The sequence below is a fragment of the Helobdella robusta genome, assembly GCF_000326865.2.
Source record: "Helobdella robusta unplaced genomic scaffold HELROscaffold_11, whole genome shotgun sequence".
Lineage (NCBI taxonomy): Eukaryota > Metazoa > Annelida > Clitellata > Rhynchobdellida > Glossiphoniidae > Helobdella > Helobdella robusta.
Genome location: NW_008703617.1, coordinates 1469290 through 1488917, shown reverse-complemented (window position 1 = coordinate 1488917; position 19628 = coordinate 1469290). Strand labels below are relative to the sequence as shown.

The window sequence follows — 19628 nt, the reverse complement described above, 5'->3', positions numbered from 1 at the left end:
ATTATCCTTTAAAAACAGAACTTTTCGTATTTAAAAAATTTTTCAGTTTATTTTTAAAAAGATGCAAAGTGTTACAATCTTTAATGTCTTGTGGAATCGTCTCCCATATTCCTGGGCCGGTGTGTTTCAAACTAATCATGCAGAGTACTTTAATTCTGGTTGGTGGGGCATAGAAAAGCGGCGTGTGGCGTGTAGTTCTTGCTTGAATTGAAGTTCCAACAGTGAAACATATACACACACACACACATATATATATATATATATATATATATATATATATATATATATATATATGTATATGCGTGCGTGTGTTTGAGATGTATATGTATGTGCGTGTACATACAAACAGACACACATACAACAAAATGTACACAAACTAATTTTTTATCAAAAATATAATTGGCCCAAACAGCCCAATCGGTTCATCATGAGTTCATCATTAAGAAGCTATGAAAAAATGTTTTACCTGCAGAAACACACTTTAAAAAAAGCATCAAAGATGCCTTTGCGAGCCATAGTTTTACTATCTTACGACAAGCACATCTACCCACTACCTGACTATTCAAACCTCTTTTCTTGAAGAACATTTTGCTGAATGAAGTAAAATCACATACCTTCTAACTCATTTTGGCAAAACAACACGTAAGAAAATTAATGGATAATTTCAATGTAATTAACGTATATAAATACAATTAATAAACTTCCTATATATATATATATATATATATATATATATATATATATATATATATATATATATATATATATATATATATATAAACATGATTACATGCATATCATCCCAAGCTTCTATTGGTAACCAAACTATCTTGTAAATACAAACAAGAAGATATCATAGATACACACACACACAGAGACACACACGTGTATATATATATATACATATTTAAACAAGCAGTGACAGCAAACCTAGATATTGACACACAATAAAAATATAAAGCATAGCAATATAAATTAATAAATATAATAAACACACACACACACACACAAACAAATAAACAAATGTGGTTTGCAAAGATAAGTGAGCAGTTATCACATGAGTTAGTCTAGTAGTAGAGTTAGAGAGTTTTTTTTTAATGTAAATAAGACAACATAATCAAATACAGAATTTAAGTCTGAAAATTTAGAAACTTGAGTCTGATCCAGGATGAAGATTGCATCAAAAAGACACAACACCTGAAACTATTAATACCTTTCTTCGATGCAACATGATGAAGAAATGTGGTGGTGGGAAGGTCTGGAGTGGAGGTACCTGAGAAAGTAAGAGATGCCACTTCTGTTGAAAATTAAAACTAAACCCTGGCTTAAAACTTGGAGGAAACATTTTCTACTTTTATCATACACAGGCACACACATTTTATACAGAAACACATTTGACACACACACACACACATATATATATATACACACATACATATATATAACTAACAAGAGCACACACACACACACACACACACACACACACACACACACACACACACACGTATATACACACATACTATATTATATATACATATTTATAGAGAAAAATTAAAAATGAATTCAAGATTAAAGTATGCATATTATATACACCAATCTCAACCTTTATTGATCATCATTGAACCATAGCTCCATTCAACTATGCCATCACAGCTATCTGGCTAGCTTGCTTTACACAGTAATGATAAATTACAGCTATTGTTATTACATTATCCTTACAGTTATTGTTATTACATTATCGATTATAAGCAATAACTTTAAAAACTTGGGTGATCACAATAATAATAAAACCCACACTAGCAGCCACAGTAGCAGCTACAACAACCACAGCAGCCAGCCTACAAATACTACATCCTGTTTGTATAGTCAAAACATTTTTTCTCAATTACATCTAACTAAAAGTTCAACTCAGACTGACTTGATGATCAGCATAGAGAAATAGAGTGCATACAATAGTTTGCAAATAAATAATCACTCACTCTAACTAAATAAATGCATACATCTATCTTATAGGCATTTGTTTGGATATAGAAATTTTCTAACAATATATGAATTATAATAGCCATTAAGAGCTTTAATCCTGATGAAATACACACATGCACACACACACATACACGCACGCACACACACACACACACACTCGCTTATATAATTCATTTACCCATTGCAGTATATTGCTGTATATATAAAATACAATACATACATAAATGCATGTAGGCATGAACATTTGAAACATATGTATATCTATATGAAGGAATGACTATCTATATAAATATATATTAAATAAATGTGGTTACTATAACAGCCAGTCTCAATATCATGTGATTATTTATTCAGTTTAAAAAATAAAATTATTTTAATGAAAATATTTAAATAAATATTTTTAAAAGTTTATCGAAAATTTCCTTGCTAAATTGGTTTAGTTGTCTACTAACTAATAGTAACTACCGACTCTGTGAATTGAGCTTCAAAACATTCACACACAAACACATACACACACACGTGCATTTTAATTTAATATTAATTAAACTATAAAACTGCTTAATTACGCAAATTAATTGAATTTAAAATTCTGATTTAAATCAATTAACTAATTTAAATATTTAAAATGGCAATAAGAAATATTAAATACTATTTATTAGCAAATTTATATAGTATGCATGCGAAAGCACAGATGACAGCACGTTGACCAGCAAAGCAGAGGATGATAGGGCATCAACTTGATAGTATTAGTCAAGTTATCCATTTAGTTTAGAGATAAAAATATCCAAAATAAAGAAGCCATGTGCAAGTATCCATATTTTAATATTAAAAATGATATCCATTTAAATTTTAATCATGAGGCATATCCGAAAATGGCCGAATCCTAAATTTAATCTGATTTCAAAGCACAAAAATTACTGTGTGAGTTGAGTATGTATCCTAATATAATATCCAACCAGTTTTAATCCTAATAAGTGGCCGTCGAATGCAATCCTCTTGATTTTCCGTTGCTATCGTATCATACAAAACGTGTACTGTATATCATGTGTGTAGCTGTAGCAGATAATCCGTGTAAGTTGTAATGTAAGAGAAGAGTCAAACGAGCCGGAGAGCCATTTAATTTTAATTTACGTGATTTTTAACATACAGACATACACGATTCTATTTATTTATATGACACATATTATTATTATATTATTTATTTTTATTCTAGCCTGTTAAAATGATCCAAAATTCGTTCTTCACTGATCGATTGTGGTAAGTTTCCGACGAGTAAATATCTAGTTTCGCGTACCATCCTCCCTTCGAAACAAATTCAACATTTTAGAAATCAATTAGAGACGAACATATTCATGGCCGGAGAAGGACATTGATTATTTATTATATTTTTAAAAATGAATTTATTCGTAAAACTATTTACTATTATTAATAATTTTTTTCAAATTCTAATGAAAGGTACCAAACAGAGCTCTTATTAATCTTGATAAAAATAATCGAATAGAAATAAATTTATAACTATATTATCGAGAGTAACGTTGAAAAGTAATATTTTGCAATTTATGAAATGTATCACGCGTAAAATTTCTACAAAACAACGATGTAAACTAGTATATACTAACATTCGGTGTATGTATATAAGCATGCTTACAAACATTTACATAATAAAATATACTCGTGTGTGTATTTCTACATCACACGTACACACATGATATACAATACATTTCATTCGAATGTACCAAATATATGGCGCATATATAGCGCACATGTGCATGAAAAAATATATAACAACAAAGATTCGAAACACATATACTGGTATACTGGCACATTTCATTATCATTCATTATGTTTGCTGGGTGTGACGTCAGGTTGACGTCGACCAATGATAGTTGAGCATTTAAAGCGGCGGGCTAGCTGTTGTGCAGCGAGGATTTGTTTGTTGAGCTTCGGTTCGTGTTGTAGTCTTCTTTCGCTGTGTTCTCTATAGATTGGAAAGGTAGTTTTTCGTTAGATTTACGAGTTGTTTCACCCATTTTTTCGATTGGCTTGGGTTAATATTACAACTATTTTTTAATTTCGTTTAGAGTTCTAGATTTGTTTGTATCATTCACACGTGCTTATTGGTTTCATTTTACAATGTACTCGACTTATCCTTAGATAGAACGAAGTACTGCGCAGTATAATATTAAAGCAATATATGCGCAGCGTGTATGTTCGTACATGTGTATTTGCATATATGTTTAAAAATGCATGTATATTTGCGTGCAACACGTATATAGCCCGTTGTACCAAAGCTGTCTATGTGTAATGTTTGTGCCTGCTCGATTGTGTTACTACTTCACTTCACTGGCTCGAAAGGATGTATAATGCGAATTATCATCGAATGATGATGTGTTTCTGCGCATTTCTTATTTAAATTCGTTGTTAATCTTAAGTAAAGTTCCTATATTTGACGAGTGTATAGTTGCTAATTAAATATTTTAAAATTTAAATTAAGTATTGGTATTTAAAGTTTTCAAATTTGATCTAAAAAATTTTGATTTAATTTAGCATCTAATTCTAATTGGATAAACTGCCTTCTACCGCCACACAAACACATCTTAATTTGTTTCTTATTATAATTAATAAACACAATTTATAACAGTCTTGTTTGAAGTAAAATAAACTGGCTTAACTATTATTAAAAAATACGTTTACACCACACACACACGTGTATAAGTACACACACACACACACACACACACACACACACAATAATATATAGACATATAAGTGCGAGTATAATGGGCAAAACACTTGAAATGTGAATCCACGTTCGAGTGCGTGTGAGTGACGCATTTCGCATTCGTCCGATATATTACACTGCTGTATTGCAGAATTGTGTATATATATATATATATATATATATATATATATATATATATATATATATGTGTGTGTGTGTGTTAGCACTTTAATTAGAAAGTTTATAATTCGTGGAAAGTGTTTTCGAAATGAAGTATATCTAATTAATGCAAGAGTACAGAGGATTGCATAGTAGTACGTCCCTTGAATGATTTTTGCAACGAAATATACATACGGGGAGGATGTACTGGTACTAAATGACGTGCACACGCAAACGCGTACAACAGCTCACGTTGTCTTCATCTCACCTCTACCTTTTTGCTGGTTACAACAAGCGATATGGATTTCTCTGCTGAAGGACGTTCTATGTTAATGTTAATGAATCCGGACACATGTACATATGCCTTGTTCGCTCGCCACGCTATATATTCTCATGTGTGTATGAAACGTCGTTGACTATTTGTTCCTAAAATAATAGGAATTCTGTCATTTAATTTGTGTACAATGCTGAAAACATCGAAAGTTTTGTCAGCATCTGTAAACCGAGTAAAAATAGAATGTTTGACAGGAGTTGTTGCTGAATGACGTTCAAACAGCTGTTACAATGAACGAGTCGCATAAAAACTGCAAACAAATGAACTTAGTGGGCCTTAATGTAAGACTGCAGATCGTCTGACTCACATGTCACTCAAGAAATAACATTAATTAATTTAACGGTATAGCTAGCAGTTCGCCGCTACATCTTAGATCGATCTTCGAAACCTTCCATACTTCCAAAAAATTCAAAACTGTACCCCAGATGACATCACTCACAACAAATTCACAACAAAACCTTTGATTTTGACACACGCAAGATAATCTTTACTATTAAACTTGGAAACGAACATATACATGTACACGCAAAAAAGTAGTACCTAAGCAGACATACATCATATAATCAGTCAGTTATTCACATGTTTCATCGTCATCTTCATTATTATTGGCTAAAAAGGCGGCAAGCCACTGGCGGTGTCCATTGAGGGAGTACTTGCCATTCTTCTCAGCCATTCAACGAACTCGTCTATCATAATTGGCCCTGTGTGTTAATGAATATCTTAAAATCTCGTACCATTAATATGCGGTTGTGTAACTCGATGCACATGTATATCGTACTTAATATAGGTAGGTCAGTGGATGACATGGAAAAAATGATTGATATTGATTGATAGATAGACGAATAAAAGAATGAAACAAATGAACAGTCGGATGAACTAAGTGGTTGACATAAATGATTGGTTGATTGAACAAGAGAGATGAATAAATGAATAAAAAATCGATAGATGGTTAGAGAGATAGAAATGAATGAAAGAATGAATGACATAAATGACTGATGGAATGAACTTACATGCACCGTCTTCTTCATAGTTTGAAAGATCAGTTAGCACTTGTCTAGATAACTCTAAAAGATTGTTCCATTGGTCTCTGCTGAGAAATTTGTATCTGGAACTCTAATTATATTTTTAAATGAGATTAAAAATGGTGAATTATGAAGTTGTGAGTTATGAACGGTGAATTATGAGTTTGATAATAATAATTATTGTAAACGCCGACCAAAGTCAATACACTCCTTTACAAGCGTTCCTACACTCACGAATTTTCATTACCTCTGGGACATTATTTTTATATTTTTGAATTATGGAATCATGAAAAGTGAATTACGAATTGGATAAACATTATCATAAATGTTAGCGCTAATCAATAAATGAAACATTCACTATAAGCACTCAAACGCGTCTAAAAACTTCCACGTGTTTACAAATGCTGGGTGGGGTGCGCAACTACACACACGCACACACACATACCGCGAACTATTATTATCACTAAACAACAAAAAAAAGATAATTCAGACAAAAATCAAAAAAAAAAAAACGGAAACAGAAATTCACTTTTAAAAAGGTGAAAAAATACTGGAGAAGGGGCCAGCGGTCGTGTAGAAGGATGGTCAGCATGGAGATGGCTGTCGACAGTTCGAGGCTCTTGCACCCATCTTCCTGCGATCCCCAAAAAATGTTTATTTCTTATTTATTAAAAAATTCTTATTTATTCATTATTTATAATATTATAATTTATTTACCATCGTAAATTCATATCGTTGTTATATTTTATAAATTGAATTTGTTGGATGTACGTATTACCTTTTAAGCAGCAGGAGAAGATCATAGTGCACAAGTAATGACAGACACACACAAACACACACACACACACGGATAGACACACTTCTTAGATACACAGACTCATGCACACAGACACGTACAAATGACTGACACACACACACACGCAAAGAAGATAATAACCAGTGAAAAACCATAAGCATATCGATAGATGGATTGAAACGTCTGTGGATCTCTTAGAAGTCCTCTCAGATATGGAAGCTTCTCTCTCAGCTTTTCTGTGCTGTCACAACTGCGTTTTTGAAATAGTAAAAACGATAGTGTAATGGTTAAGACGTTGCAATGACCATGTTCAAATGCAAAGAAAACCCTGCCCATCACATCATGTGAAAAATTTATTTTTTAAATTGATTGTGCAAGTTAAAACCAAAACTCCATAGAAATGAAAGCGACATAGTATATGTAATAAATAGAAAATAGTGAAGGAGCAATGCACATAGTATGAGATAAGTAACAATGAATAATTGAAATGATAATATTATAATGTAGTAAATCTGACAGACCGGAGTTGAACCATAGCCGGCACCCACTCCTCTCTTGTGAAATAGCCCATTGACTTTGCATTCATCATATGTGCCAGGACTAGCATGACAATCTGCGTGCGTATGTATGTGTATGCTTGTGTGTGTAAAGCGTGTTTGCGTGCGTGTGTGTGTTTGTTAGAGTATTGAAATGCCAGTGAAATTGAAAAAAAGTTTTTAAAAAGAAAAAAAAGGAACCAACATCATTAGGACTGATGTTCAGATCTCTGCACAATTTCTCCATGCCTTCAGGTCCCATGTTTACTTCCTCTGCAAAGTTTAAAAAAAAAATTAAAAATAAATAATAATTAAACTGAAAATAAAATAATAAAATGGATTACAATATAACAAATAATATTAGGAATAATAATAATAACCATCTAATAATAATAATAATAATAATCCACAAATATTTAATATGTAATGCATTGATTTGTAAGTGCTCACACGTTCTGTGTGTGTTGTATGTGTGCATGAGTGTGTGCGTGCGTGTTGTTGATACCTTTGACAAATAATTATTAATAATAATGAGAATAATTATTAAAGATAATTAATATAATAATAATTAAAATAATATGCCCACTCATTGTGTACTGATTAAACCATTGAATACAGTTGGCTTGGCTAAAATGACTATTATTACCAGACTGTTTGCTGTCAGAAAAAAATATTTTAAAAAAGTATTAATTTATTTTAAATTAATATTAATTTATTTTAAATTAATTTATATTAAAGTATTAAAATGAATCGAAATAAATATTTTGTCATATTTATATGTACTGATGATTATAAATATTTCTCTTTCTTTTAAATTCTAAGGTGAACCGACTGGTTCTATAATTAGATTTCTATATGATACGTATACTCTGTAATATTCATGCCAAAGACAGCACAAACACACACACACATATTAATATATATAACTTATAACATATATGAATGTTGTATATAAATAAAAATAAATTCAACTTCACTTACATCCTACCAGAAGGCTCACAGAATGATTTAGATTTTTTGGTTCCGTAATTTTCTCCAGTAGACTCTTCATTATGGGGCCGTTTCTTTTTCGCTGGCATACTGGCTTTATTTATTTTCTTCCTGAAGTTTATTTTATAATTTATAATAATTAAATAATTTTTTATATTTAATTATAACTAAAATTTATAATTTTTTCAATTATTAAATAATTTAATAAATTAATTAATTAATTATTAAACTAAATAAAAAAATTAATTAAAGACAAAGTGGACAAAGGAAATTTAAATTAAATTAAGTTACCATTAAATTAAACATTAACAACTGAAATTGTTGTTTAGTTATTAATTTTTTTTAATTAAAAATAATTTGGTAATTAGAATAAAAAAACTAAAGAAAAAGAAAAAAGTAAAATTAAAAAAAATTATTTTTTAATAAAATCTAAACTTTTTAAAAATAAGTTTCAAACAAGAAAACTTTACCTTTCAAGTTCAAATTGGAAACAAACCCAGAAAACTCTCAATTAACACTAAACTATAAAAGGCAAACTTTTAAATAAAAATTAGGCAGTTCAGTTTTGCAAAACTTTGAACATAGTTATATGACATTTATGCTTCATGTAATTTTGCATAAAAAGAAAAGCGAACTTAAGTTTATAATTTACTTTTAGTGATGCATATAGTATGAGCTATAGATTAAACCTTTAAACGTCACATATCAGTTTTTTAATATGTTTTAATCTTTAAATTAATTTAAAATAAAAATTTTTTGTAATATTAATTTGTTAAATTTTGTTAAAATTGCAAAAAACGTTAAAAATATATTCATAATATAGCTCCACATTATTATTAAAATATACAGGTAAAAATTTACCTTTCAATTCTTGATTGAGTTGTGTTTTGAAACTGATTCACATTAAAATATGAAATATTACGATTATTTTAAACGTTTGCGTCGACTTTTGCACTAAAAGCTTCAATTTAATTATTAAATTTTTAATTTATCATTTCCAAGTTTTCAAAGATTGACTGATTTATTCCAAAAAAGTTTACATTCGAAGCATGTTCTTGCGATTGCTTCTCTTCAATTTGATTGCTATTTTATTTATTCGACCGGGTTGGTTTTTCTTTTCGGTTGCAAATTTTAACAAATTCGTAATGATTTTATTGATCATACGTTTATTTTTTCATGAAAATCGTTATATATTTATTATTTTATAGTTAATTTTTTAGAAAAAAATACTGATCAAACACGTTATTTCATTTTTGTTAATTTTTGATTATTAAACAACAATCCAGTTCGAATGCGTCAATCAAACTCTATCAACCAATTAAAATTGAATGAAATTCAAATTTATCCATAAATTAATTTGATTGAAAGCTGAAACTCAGGACCAGCCGGCCATAACTCAAGTAATATGGCCTGAAATCAAAAGGGTCGGAATGACGGGCTATCTCAATTGCACTGTTACCAGGCAGGGAATTAATAAGGTCCAATGAATGAATGAATAAAAGAATAAATGAAGAAATGAACGAATGAATTAACGAATGAATGATTGAATGAATGAATGATTGAATGAATGGCTGAATAAATGAACAGATTAATGGATTGATGAATGCGAAATTAAAAGACTATCTGACCGACCATCATTATTACTATCATCATCACGATCAAAATCACAATCAGGTTTACTGGATTCGAAAATCCGATCAGCTGATCATCTCAACAGATGATAGAGTTCAAGTGGACAACACAATCAACGAACGCTTGGATGGACAACTGAAGTTCGATGTACTCAAGAAGGTCATTTCGTCATCTTTTGTCGTTGTTACAGATGCGAAGTAGTAGTATATTTTGTTGATTTTGTAGTATTAGTAATCATTATTCTATACAACGAATGGATAAAAGAGTGAATGAATGAATGAATGAATGAAGGAGTGAAGAAACGGCTGAATCATTATAATCATTATGTTACTCTTACTTAGGTGTCTGGAGATCAAACAATATACACACTCATTGTCAGAAGATTGGTTATATCTGATTCTGGTTAAATATTGTTTGTGTATGTATGTATGTATGTATGTTTGAATGTATGTATGTATGTATGTATGTATGTGTTTGTCTACATGTGTATGTGTGTGTTAGTCTACATGTGTATGTGTGTGTTAGTCTACGTGTGTATGTGTATGTGTGTATGATTATTTGTAAACAAATCAAAATTGACAAATTACCACTTAATACGTCACTCGTTGCGTCACTCGTTGCGTCATTCATCGCACGCCAATGTTGTAACGTCAGGACGGTGTAGTGTACTGAAGTAATCTGCAATAATTAGAGCTCCTAGCTGACAGGAGGTTGCAGTTACATGGCTCGAATTTAAAGCTAATCCTATTTGTTGTGTTTTGATGTGTAGAATGTGATACTTTAGGCTTAAGGTTTTCCTGACTGATTGACATAGTAATGACATAATGCTGACGCAACAAATGACCTCACGTGTCACGTGACTCGACCTCACGAATCACGTGACTGATGACGTAAAAGATTAACGTAATAAACGATTTGCAGGTAACTACACTTGTTCAGTTATCGTGACTGGAGCATCCATCAAGCCTTCAAAGGATGGAGAGATCGTAGTATTGAGTCAGTGGTGATGATGATGGTGGTGGTGATGATGATGCTGATGAGGATGGTGATGATGATAGTATGGTACGAATGTTTTAAGTTTATTAAAATTTCAATCATTATCATCGTTATCATCAACGTCGTCGCAAAAATGAGGCTCTTAGCCATCATTATCATCACAACATCATCATCATCATCATCCAAACAACATCATCATCATCACAATATCATCATCATCATCACAACAACATCATCATCATCACAATGTCATCATCATCAGTACCGCCGACGATAAAGCAAGGAGTGACTACACAGACGGTGAACGTGAATGAATTCGGTAGTGTCAACTTGACTTGTGACGCCGTTGGCTACCCCACGCCAAATATTTCTTGGGTCCGAGTCAATGGCAGTCCCTTGCCACCCCCTTACAACAAATATATGCATCGGGTTTGTAGATATATGTATGCATTAGTAGAGCAATTACAAAGAAAAGTATTGATGATAGCAAATTGACAACAACAAAACTACCCGACAACACTCCTTTCTCTTTCTCTCTTAGCTTTTAGCTCTTAATACTTTCTTACTTTCTTCTTGTGAATCTCTCTCTTCTTTTTCGAGCTCTTTCTTTTGCTATCTCTCTCTCTCTCCCTCACACTCTCTCTCAATATTTCTCGCACAATCGACCTCTCTCTTTCCTCTCGATCTCTCATTATCTCTCCTTCATTAACACAGGGAAAAGTCCTTCAACTTGTGAACGTCGAGGCGAGCTCGAGGGGCATGTACAGGTGCATCGCCGATAACAACGTGCGGCCCCTGGCCACCTACGACACCACGGTCTATGTTAACTTCAAGCCGATCTCTAGGCCCATTCAGTCTACCTACGGACAGGCTGCTAATAGGCTGTTTGACGTTACAATTGATTGCATTGTTGCCGGTTGGTTTGGTTGATTGGTTGGATGGATTGGTTGGATGGATTGGTTGGATGGATTGGTTGGATGGATTGGTTGGATGGATTGGTTGGATGGATTGGTTGGATGGATTGGTTGGTTGGATTGGTTGGATGGATTGGTTGGTTGGACGGATTAGTTGGTTGGACGGATTGGTTGGTTGGATGGATAAATTGGTTAGCTGCTTGGGTCTGTCTGATGAATTGAATGATTGAAATTGATTGATAAGTTAAATAATTTGGCTGGTAGTCAGCTTTCTGTTACTTTTATTTGTTGTTGAATAACTGATTGCTTGATCAACTGTTGCTCTTTTCTACTTTCACTCGCTTTCTGTCTCATTCTCATTCGAAAATAATATATTAATTCATCAATTTTTCCCTCTTTCTTTCACTCATTTTCTCTCTCTTTCACTCATTTTCTCTCTCTCTCTCATTCCATCTCACTCTCTCTTTCATTTCCTCGCTCCGGACATCAGGCTACCCACCTCCTGATATGAACTGGTACAAGATAGACCGCCTGGAGTACAAGCCCATCATCGATGACGACTTCCACATCATCAACCAGATGCTCTCGCACGGACAACAATTAGGAATATCGGAAGTTAGTGGATGGATTGACGGATGGATAATTGAGAGGATGGATGAATGAGGATGAATGAATGAACAAATAATTGATTGTGTGGATAGATGTATTAAACTTTTATCAAATTAGCGAACTATATTGCCAAACATTGAAACAAATGAACAGTTAAATAAATGAAATAAATTACATTAAACTATAAGGAGATGAAATAATTCATAAATATCAAAAACTAGATTTACGAAGTTATAAAAACTAACCCTAACCACACCAAAAAACCACCATATTTCGCCCATAACACTTGCGTCCAAGCAGGTGTGGTACCAGCTGACCATCATCAACGTCAGGGCCAACGATTACGGGAACTACATTTGCCAGGGGACGAACAAATTGGGTACCAGCCAGTATAATATCACTGTCTTTGGTTAGTTAAGTCGTTGGGTTCTGTCATATTCTTTCTATTGTTTCCTTATTTTTTTGCGGTTTTTCTCTTTCTCACACACATTCGCCAGTCACTCGTCAATCAACCAATCATTTGCCATCAATTGATCATCCAATTGGAAGTGATCGATCAATATTATTCAACCAATCAGAAACGTCCGAATGCCAGGGCGCCAACTGTCCATTGGAGGGAGGAACTGTATCACGTGCCACGCTGACGTCACGAACCCGTTATGACGTAACAGGGATGTGCCTTGTCCTCGTTTTTACACTAGAGTTTTTGAGATATTATGTAGCGCGAGTTTAGCGGCGAACAGTAACACAAATTTATATATTACCTTTGTTGCTTTTTTTATTTTCTAATTATTATTTCATTCTAACTGCGTAATTTTAACGCCAATCATGCCCTCATTGTCATCATCATCGGTGTGTTTAACTCATCATCACTCTTAATAACACTAAGAGATGAATAAAATTTTGTCTATAAATAAAATCAGTTTACTCATTCATTCATTTAATCGTTCATTCATTCATCCATCCATCCATCCATCCATTCATTCATTCATCCATCCATTTATTCATTCATATAATTGTTCGTTCGTTCGTCCTCTTCAATCTATCTGTGTATAATATTCTCTCCAGACAAAAATAAAATTTTCCGATATATTACAATTCATTTGTCTGTAATCTTTATGATGAATAAGCGTACGAAAAAAAAGCACATTTAAATAAATAAATTAACAAATTATTAACTAAAATTAGTAAACAAAAACAATACGCTGAGTGTGGCGAGAATGAAAAACAAGTTTACACAATAAAATACGACATTCTTCGGAGAATGCATTTATAAAAACCCACGACCGAGCAATGGAATTGTGAATACCCTGTTAGAATACGGATCAATTGTAAAACTTGCACGCTCTTAACTTATTACCTAACACGATAAATGTAATACTAATAAACACACGTACATATATATGTGGTAATTATACAATATATGTTAATGTGCCAATATTTACAATTAAATATAAATAAATAAATACTTAAAAAAAAGGTACATAATTGCATACGTGTATGCTTGTATGTATAATGTATTTAAACTAAACAGAACGATTAATTCACGCATACACACTGAATACACACACAGACACACACATAAACAAACACATACACACACACTAACAAACACACACATCACAATTTTGATTGGGGTCTTGGGTCATACTTTGATGTCTTCCTTATGAAGCCTTTCTGTATGAGGGCGTGCCCCATCTCGACCATCGTCTGCTTTATGGGGGTAGGTTTCACCCCTAGAACTTTCACCATCTGAATGAGTGAGAGAGTGACTGAGTGAGTGAAAAACTGATATATGAATGAATGAAAGAACTGAATAGATAGACAGCAGATAAAGTCATTTAAGTTCATTTATTGATGATAAAATCTATGCATATTTTATTAAGCAAACACATACATACATAGGTAAAAAACACCACCCACACACACACGCGCGCGCACGCACACACTTACAAACCCTATCATTATTGACATCCATGTACTTATCCAACATGGGCAGCAATCTACTGACCACCTTATCGAAGAAAGAGGCCATCCACATTAGAAAATTTGGACTGTTTGTTGTCGGAACGTTGTAACCTTTTGTATATGTGTGTGTGTGTGTGTATGCATGTGTGTGTGTGTATGTATATGTGTGTATGTATGTGTGCGTAAGGTGTGTGTGTGTTTGTATGTATGGGTATGTGGGCCTATATGGCTGTCTGAATAAAGCAGTAAAATTCAAGTATATAAATTGATTGATCGATAAATGAATCTTTCAGATATTGAATGAATCCGCCTGATGAACAATCAACCAGCCAACCAACCAATCAGCTAATCATCCCTCAACCAACCATATTTATAAAACTCCTCCCTCAAAATGATAGCCAAATCTCTCAGCCAATAGGAGCCAGTAGATATGATATGACGGTGACCTAATAAATTAAAAATGATAGGAGACATATTAAAGCAAACATATATACACACACACGCGCACAGACACACGCACGCACAAACACACCAACACATACACACACACACACACCAACACACACACACACACACCTGCAGCTTCAGGAACAGTTAAAGCCCTCACGTGCGCTAGGGCCACATCACGCACGTCACAAACACACACGTTAAACTTCGGCAATATAGGCATCTCCCTTTCCAACATTTTCTTTGCATACTGAGTTGGATATTTAATTGCGAATGTAATCGATTTTAACTACAAAATCAGAGCAAACAAAGAAATAAAACTGAATGAACGAACAAATGAACAAACAACAAAGAGTGAACAAGCAACTAAAAGTGAACGAGCGAGTGAACCTCAAAACTGGTGGCATCTCCACCACACAATGGCGGTCCTTGTATCAGGCCAGGATTGATGACTGCTAGTTCAAACTTATCTGTATCTTTGGTGCAAAGTTTATATATATATATATATATATATATATATATATATATATATATATATATATATATATTTTGGCAACAGACTGTTGTTAATGCAACATTTCAAAAATTCGACACCACTTTCAACATTGTTCAACTTTTTTATATTAAATATAAAAAAGTTGAACAATGTTGAAAGTAGTGTTGAATATATATATATATATATATATATATATATATATATATATATATATATATATATATTTGATGAAAAGTGAATTCAAATTGATAGGAACCAACCATGTAGATTGTTCACAAAGTCCCAGGCAGTTTTCTCGGCGAGGATTTTACTTTTGAAATAAGCATCCTTGACGTCGGGAGAGCCCCAACATTCTTCTGTCACTACTTTGTTTGCCGGAAATGTGGCGAAATCACCTGGTCGGAAATTTTTGTTGTTGTTTGTTTGTTTGTTTGTATGTTCCTTGTTTGTTTGTATGTTCCTTGTTTGTATGTTGTTGTTGTGTGTGACCTGTTTGAAGAATTGTACCAACCAATGACAGAGACAATGGAGCTAGTGAGCACCAATCTGCGGACACCGTGACGACGACATGCCTGCAGCACACTCATCGTTCCCTCGACTGCTGGTTTCACTAACTCTGACTCTGATTTGGGCTCGGCCACCGGGAACGGACTGGCCACATGAATTACATACTCGCAGCTTTCGACAGCTCTAAATTCAAATTGTAACATCAGCATAACAACTAGCCACCATGAAAAAGTTGAAATGAAATAAAATGGATTAAAATGGAGAATGAATAAACCAAATATATAAATTAATACCAATCTCAAACCTATTGATAGATTCAGCATTCAGGAGGTCAGCCTCAACCAAATCCAATGGCTGACAACCTGGGCAAGCCCTCTCAATATCTCTCAGTGGCTCTACCTTTTGGGGGTTCTTCAAACTTCTCACAGTGCCCCTTACTGAATAGCCGTCTTGAAGAAGAATCTTAACAACATGACTAGCCAGGTATCCAGATGCTCCTGTTACTAGCACCTCTGAAGTTTTTAACAAATTAATTTATTATTATTATAAATTATTATCATAATATAATTATGATAAAATTATTATAGAATAGAGTAGTGATAATAATGTTATTTTATTTTAATAATATTATTATATTATAATATAATTAATATTTATTATTATTATTAGCTAATGATAATCTAATACCAAATGAATCTACTAATGCTAATCTAGCTAATCTACTTTTATAATATATAATTGAATCAATCAATCATAATGTTGTTAACTCAAATTCAATTAAAATTAAAACATAACAATTTGAAAATAAAGAACAGACTTGAAGAATTCATCACGTTTGATTGTTCCTTTGTTTGATGGATTGCTAGGTCTAAATATGCGACCGGCTGAGTGAGTTTTCTTTGAAAAAAGTTCAAACTTTGACGTTTTAAAAGTTACAAAAATTAGTAACAACGAACGATCATAAATGATTGAGACTTTTAGAAGTTAACTTTTAATCATTTGAAAAATATAGTACATTTAGTACATTTTTCCACATATAAATATATATATATATATATATATATATAATACATACAGTACAAAACAAAGCGAACAATACAATACAAATACAATACAATATATTACGAATACAATACAATATGAATACAATACAATAAAATACAATACAATACAATACCAATACAATACCAATACAATATAATACCAATACAATACAATACAATACAGTACGAATACAATACAATACAATACGAATATAAAACTTTATTAATTTACTTTCACTCTGTTACAATAGCATCGAAACTTAACGACAAAACAAGCGAAACGGCAAAATTTTAATGAAAATTTGATAGTTAAATCGCATTAAATTCGAAATCTTTTGGAGTCGGAAACTGGAATTGTTAGTTTCAGGAATTAAATCTCATGCCGCATTCGTTGATCCGGGCGTATCCGTCGTTCGACATTCTCAGATGGATTCCCACTGGGACGATAAAAAATTAGGCTATTAAAATTAGGAAAAATAAGTGAATGAATAAATAAACGAATGAATTAACAAATGAATGAATGAATTATAAAAACTTAAATTATGAATAAATTTCAAACAGCAAAAACTAACATATGGGCTTCTTAACGCTACTGGGGTGTTCCCTCTTAAACCACGTGGAGCAATGTATGCCCGGACCATCACCTCGCTTGTTGCAGTAGCAACTATCATTTCTAGATCTGATGATGGTGATGAAGAGGATGATGATGGTGATGAAGAGGATGATGATGGTGAAGATGGTGATTTGGTTGTATTAATGATGATGGTGATTGATTGAGTGAATGCTGAAGAACGAACAACAAACGAACGAACGTGTGAACGAACGAATAAATGAACGAATGAATGAACAGATTAATAATGAAAGAATAAATGAATGAAACTCACCTATCAACACACTTACAAGGGCATCCCTTCACAGGACCTGTACAAGCCTGTCTACAGACTAAACTCTCCGAGATGTCAAACTGGTTTCTGGTAGCGCAGTAACGGAAAAATATAATATTATTATTACATAATTATGAATAAAATTATTATAGTTATAAATATTTTGAAATAAAAAAATCATATTAATTATTTTTACTATTTGTTTATTTAAATTTAATTAAATTTTTTAAAGTTCGGCTTAATTCATTTTAACAGTTTAAACTCGAGTGTCGGATTATATTTGATGAATCATCATCTAACTAGCTAGATGTTCGTTGTACAACTTTTAAATGGCTGTTAAGTGAAGATTGATGGACCGGTTGGTTGGTAGATGGATTGATTGAATGATTGACTGATTGATTGATTGGCTGGTTGATTGATTGAATGATTGATTGATTGATTGGTTAAACGTAAGAGAATTATCTAAATTCATCATCGTCATTATCGGCTTTATTACAAAAGTTCAACCAACCAACCAACCAACCAACCAACCATCCAACCAACCAACCAACCAACCAACCAACCAACCAACCAACCAACCAACCAACCAACCAACCAACCAACCAACCAGCCAACCAACCAACCAGCCAACCAGCCAACCAGCCAACCAGCCAACCAGCCAGCCAGCCAGCCAGCCAGCTAGCCAGCCAGCCAGCCAGCCAGCCAGCCAGCCAGCCAGCCAGCCAGCCAGCCAGCCAGCCAACCAACCAACCAACCAACTAACCCATGATCATAACAGGCTCTCAACCGCATATCCAACCTATCTTTAGCTTCGCAAATTGCAGAGCAACATACGGACTTCTTAAACGACGAAATTGTGCATTTTGTTGGCGGACCTGGTAGCGGCTAGTTAGACGATTGGGTAGTCAGATAGACACACTCACACACACACATACACATACACACATACACACACATACACACAGATACACATACACACGCATACACACACACAAACACACATCTACATACACACGTACATAGATACCTTTGTCTGTCTTATGTAAAGTAGCAATGGATCTTCTGCCTTCATGTCACACCTAACCGATTTTCTACATGAGGACAGGGTCGGCTTAGTAGGGGGTGACGGTACAGGGGGCTGAGTGGTTATGATAATGATGATGATGGTGGGTGATGATGATGACGATTGTGATGGTGCTGATAACGATTTGAATGATGATGATGATGATGGTGGTGGTGGCGATGATGATGATGATGATGATGATGATATAAATGTAACGGTTAAAAAAAATTGTTTGTACTAATAAAGTATTGATAATGATGATGGTTAAAACGATGAGATTGTGATGTTGATGTTGTGATAAAAAAGATCTTGTAACTTTTTTGATCAACAAGTCTTTCTCAGACAGTTGTTTTGGTTGTTGTTGTTGTTGTTGAGTATTCGTTGCGTCAACAATTTTTACCGGTCCGTCAATGTTTGTGAAAAATCCGTTTGTTTTGGTGTTGTTGTTGTTGTTGTCTTTGTGGTTTGAAATGACGTTGTTGTTGTTGTTGTCACATGGTATCTCTGATTTAGTATCTTTTGTTGTT

At 33.1% G+C, this 19628-nt stretch overlaps 3 protein-coding genes across 3 annotated transcripts in view; 2 read left to right on the top strand and 1 right to left on the bottom strand.

Annotated features, from left to right (window-relative positions):
* Window positions 1-580, top strand: part of HELRODRAFT_167205 (hypothetical protein) — a gene marked incomplete at both ends in the record, with an annotated part of 2328 nt that extends 1748 nt beyond the window's left edge. The window contains 2 exons of the mRNA XM_009012731.1: window positions 47-119; window positions 413-580. Of these exons, the coding sequence (XP_009010979.1) occupies window positions 47-119; window positions 413-580 (241 nt within the window). The remainder of the gene's footprint in view (window positions 1-46; window positions 120-412) is intronic.
* An 8830-nt stretch (window positions 581-9410) lies between these two features.
* Window positions 9411-13791, top strand: HELRODRAFT_109066 (hypothetical protein). The gene is made up of 10 exons (XM_009012730.1): window positions 9411-9646; window positions 9911-10020; window positions 10217-10333; window positions 10516-10576; window positions 11096-11170; window positions 11433-11599; window positions 11885-12086; window positions 12575-12699; window positions 12994-13102; window positions 13272-13791. Exons 1-10 carry the CDS (start codon window positions 9592-9594, stop codon window positions 13424-13426), a joined length of 1176 nt encoding a protein of 391 aa, XP_009010978.1. The 5' UTR covers window positions 9411-9591; the 3' UTR covers window positions 13427-13791.
* A 522-nt stretch (window positions 13792-14313) lies between these two features.
* HELRODRAFT_72599 (hypothetical protein) lies at window positions 14314-16630 on the bottom strand (the record flags this gene model as incomplete). The annotated part of the gene is made up of 8 exons (XM_009012729.1): window positions 14314-14445; window positions 14651-14772; window positions 15027-15107; window positions 15238-15349; window positions 15499-15584; window positions 15865-15999; window positions 16116-16294; window positions 16416-16630. Coding segments are annotated over 8 exons (1062 nt in total), but the record flags the coding sequence as incomplete, so codon positions are not given.
* Window positions 16631-19628: the final 2998 nt, after the last annotated feature.

Bases quoted from the DNA above. Each gene is read 5' to 3' on its own strand.
- HELRODRAFT_109066 (XM_009012730.1), top strand. From the start codon at position 9,592: ATGTTCTTGCGATTGCTTCTCTTCAATTTGATTGCTATTTTATTTATT. The intron at 9,647-9,910 runs GTTGGTTTTTCT...TTTGATTGAAAG, and splicing joins TATTTTATTTATTCGACCGG to CTGAAACTCAGGACCAGCCG. The intron at 12,087-12,574 runs GTTGGTTTGGTT...TCCGGACATCAG, and splicing joins AATTGATTGCATTGTTGCCG to GCTACCCACCTCCTGATATG.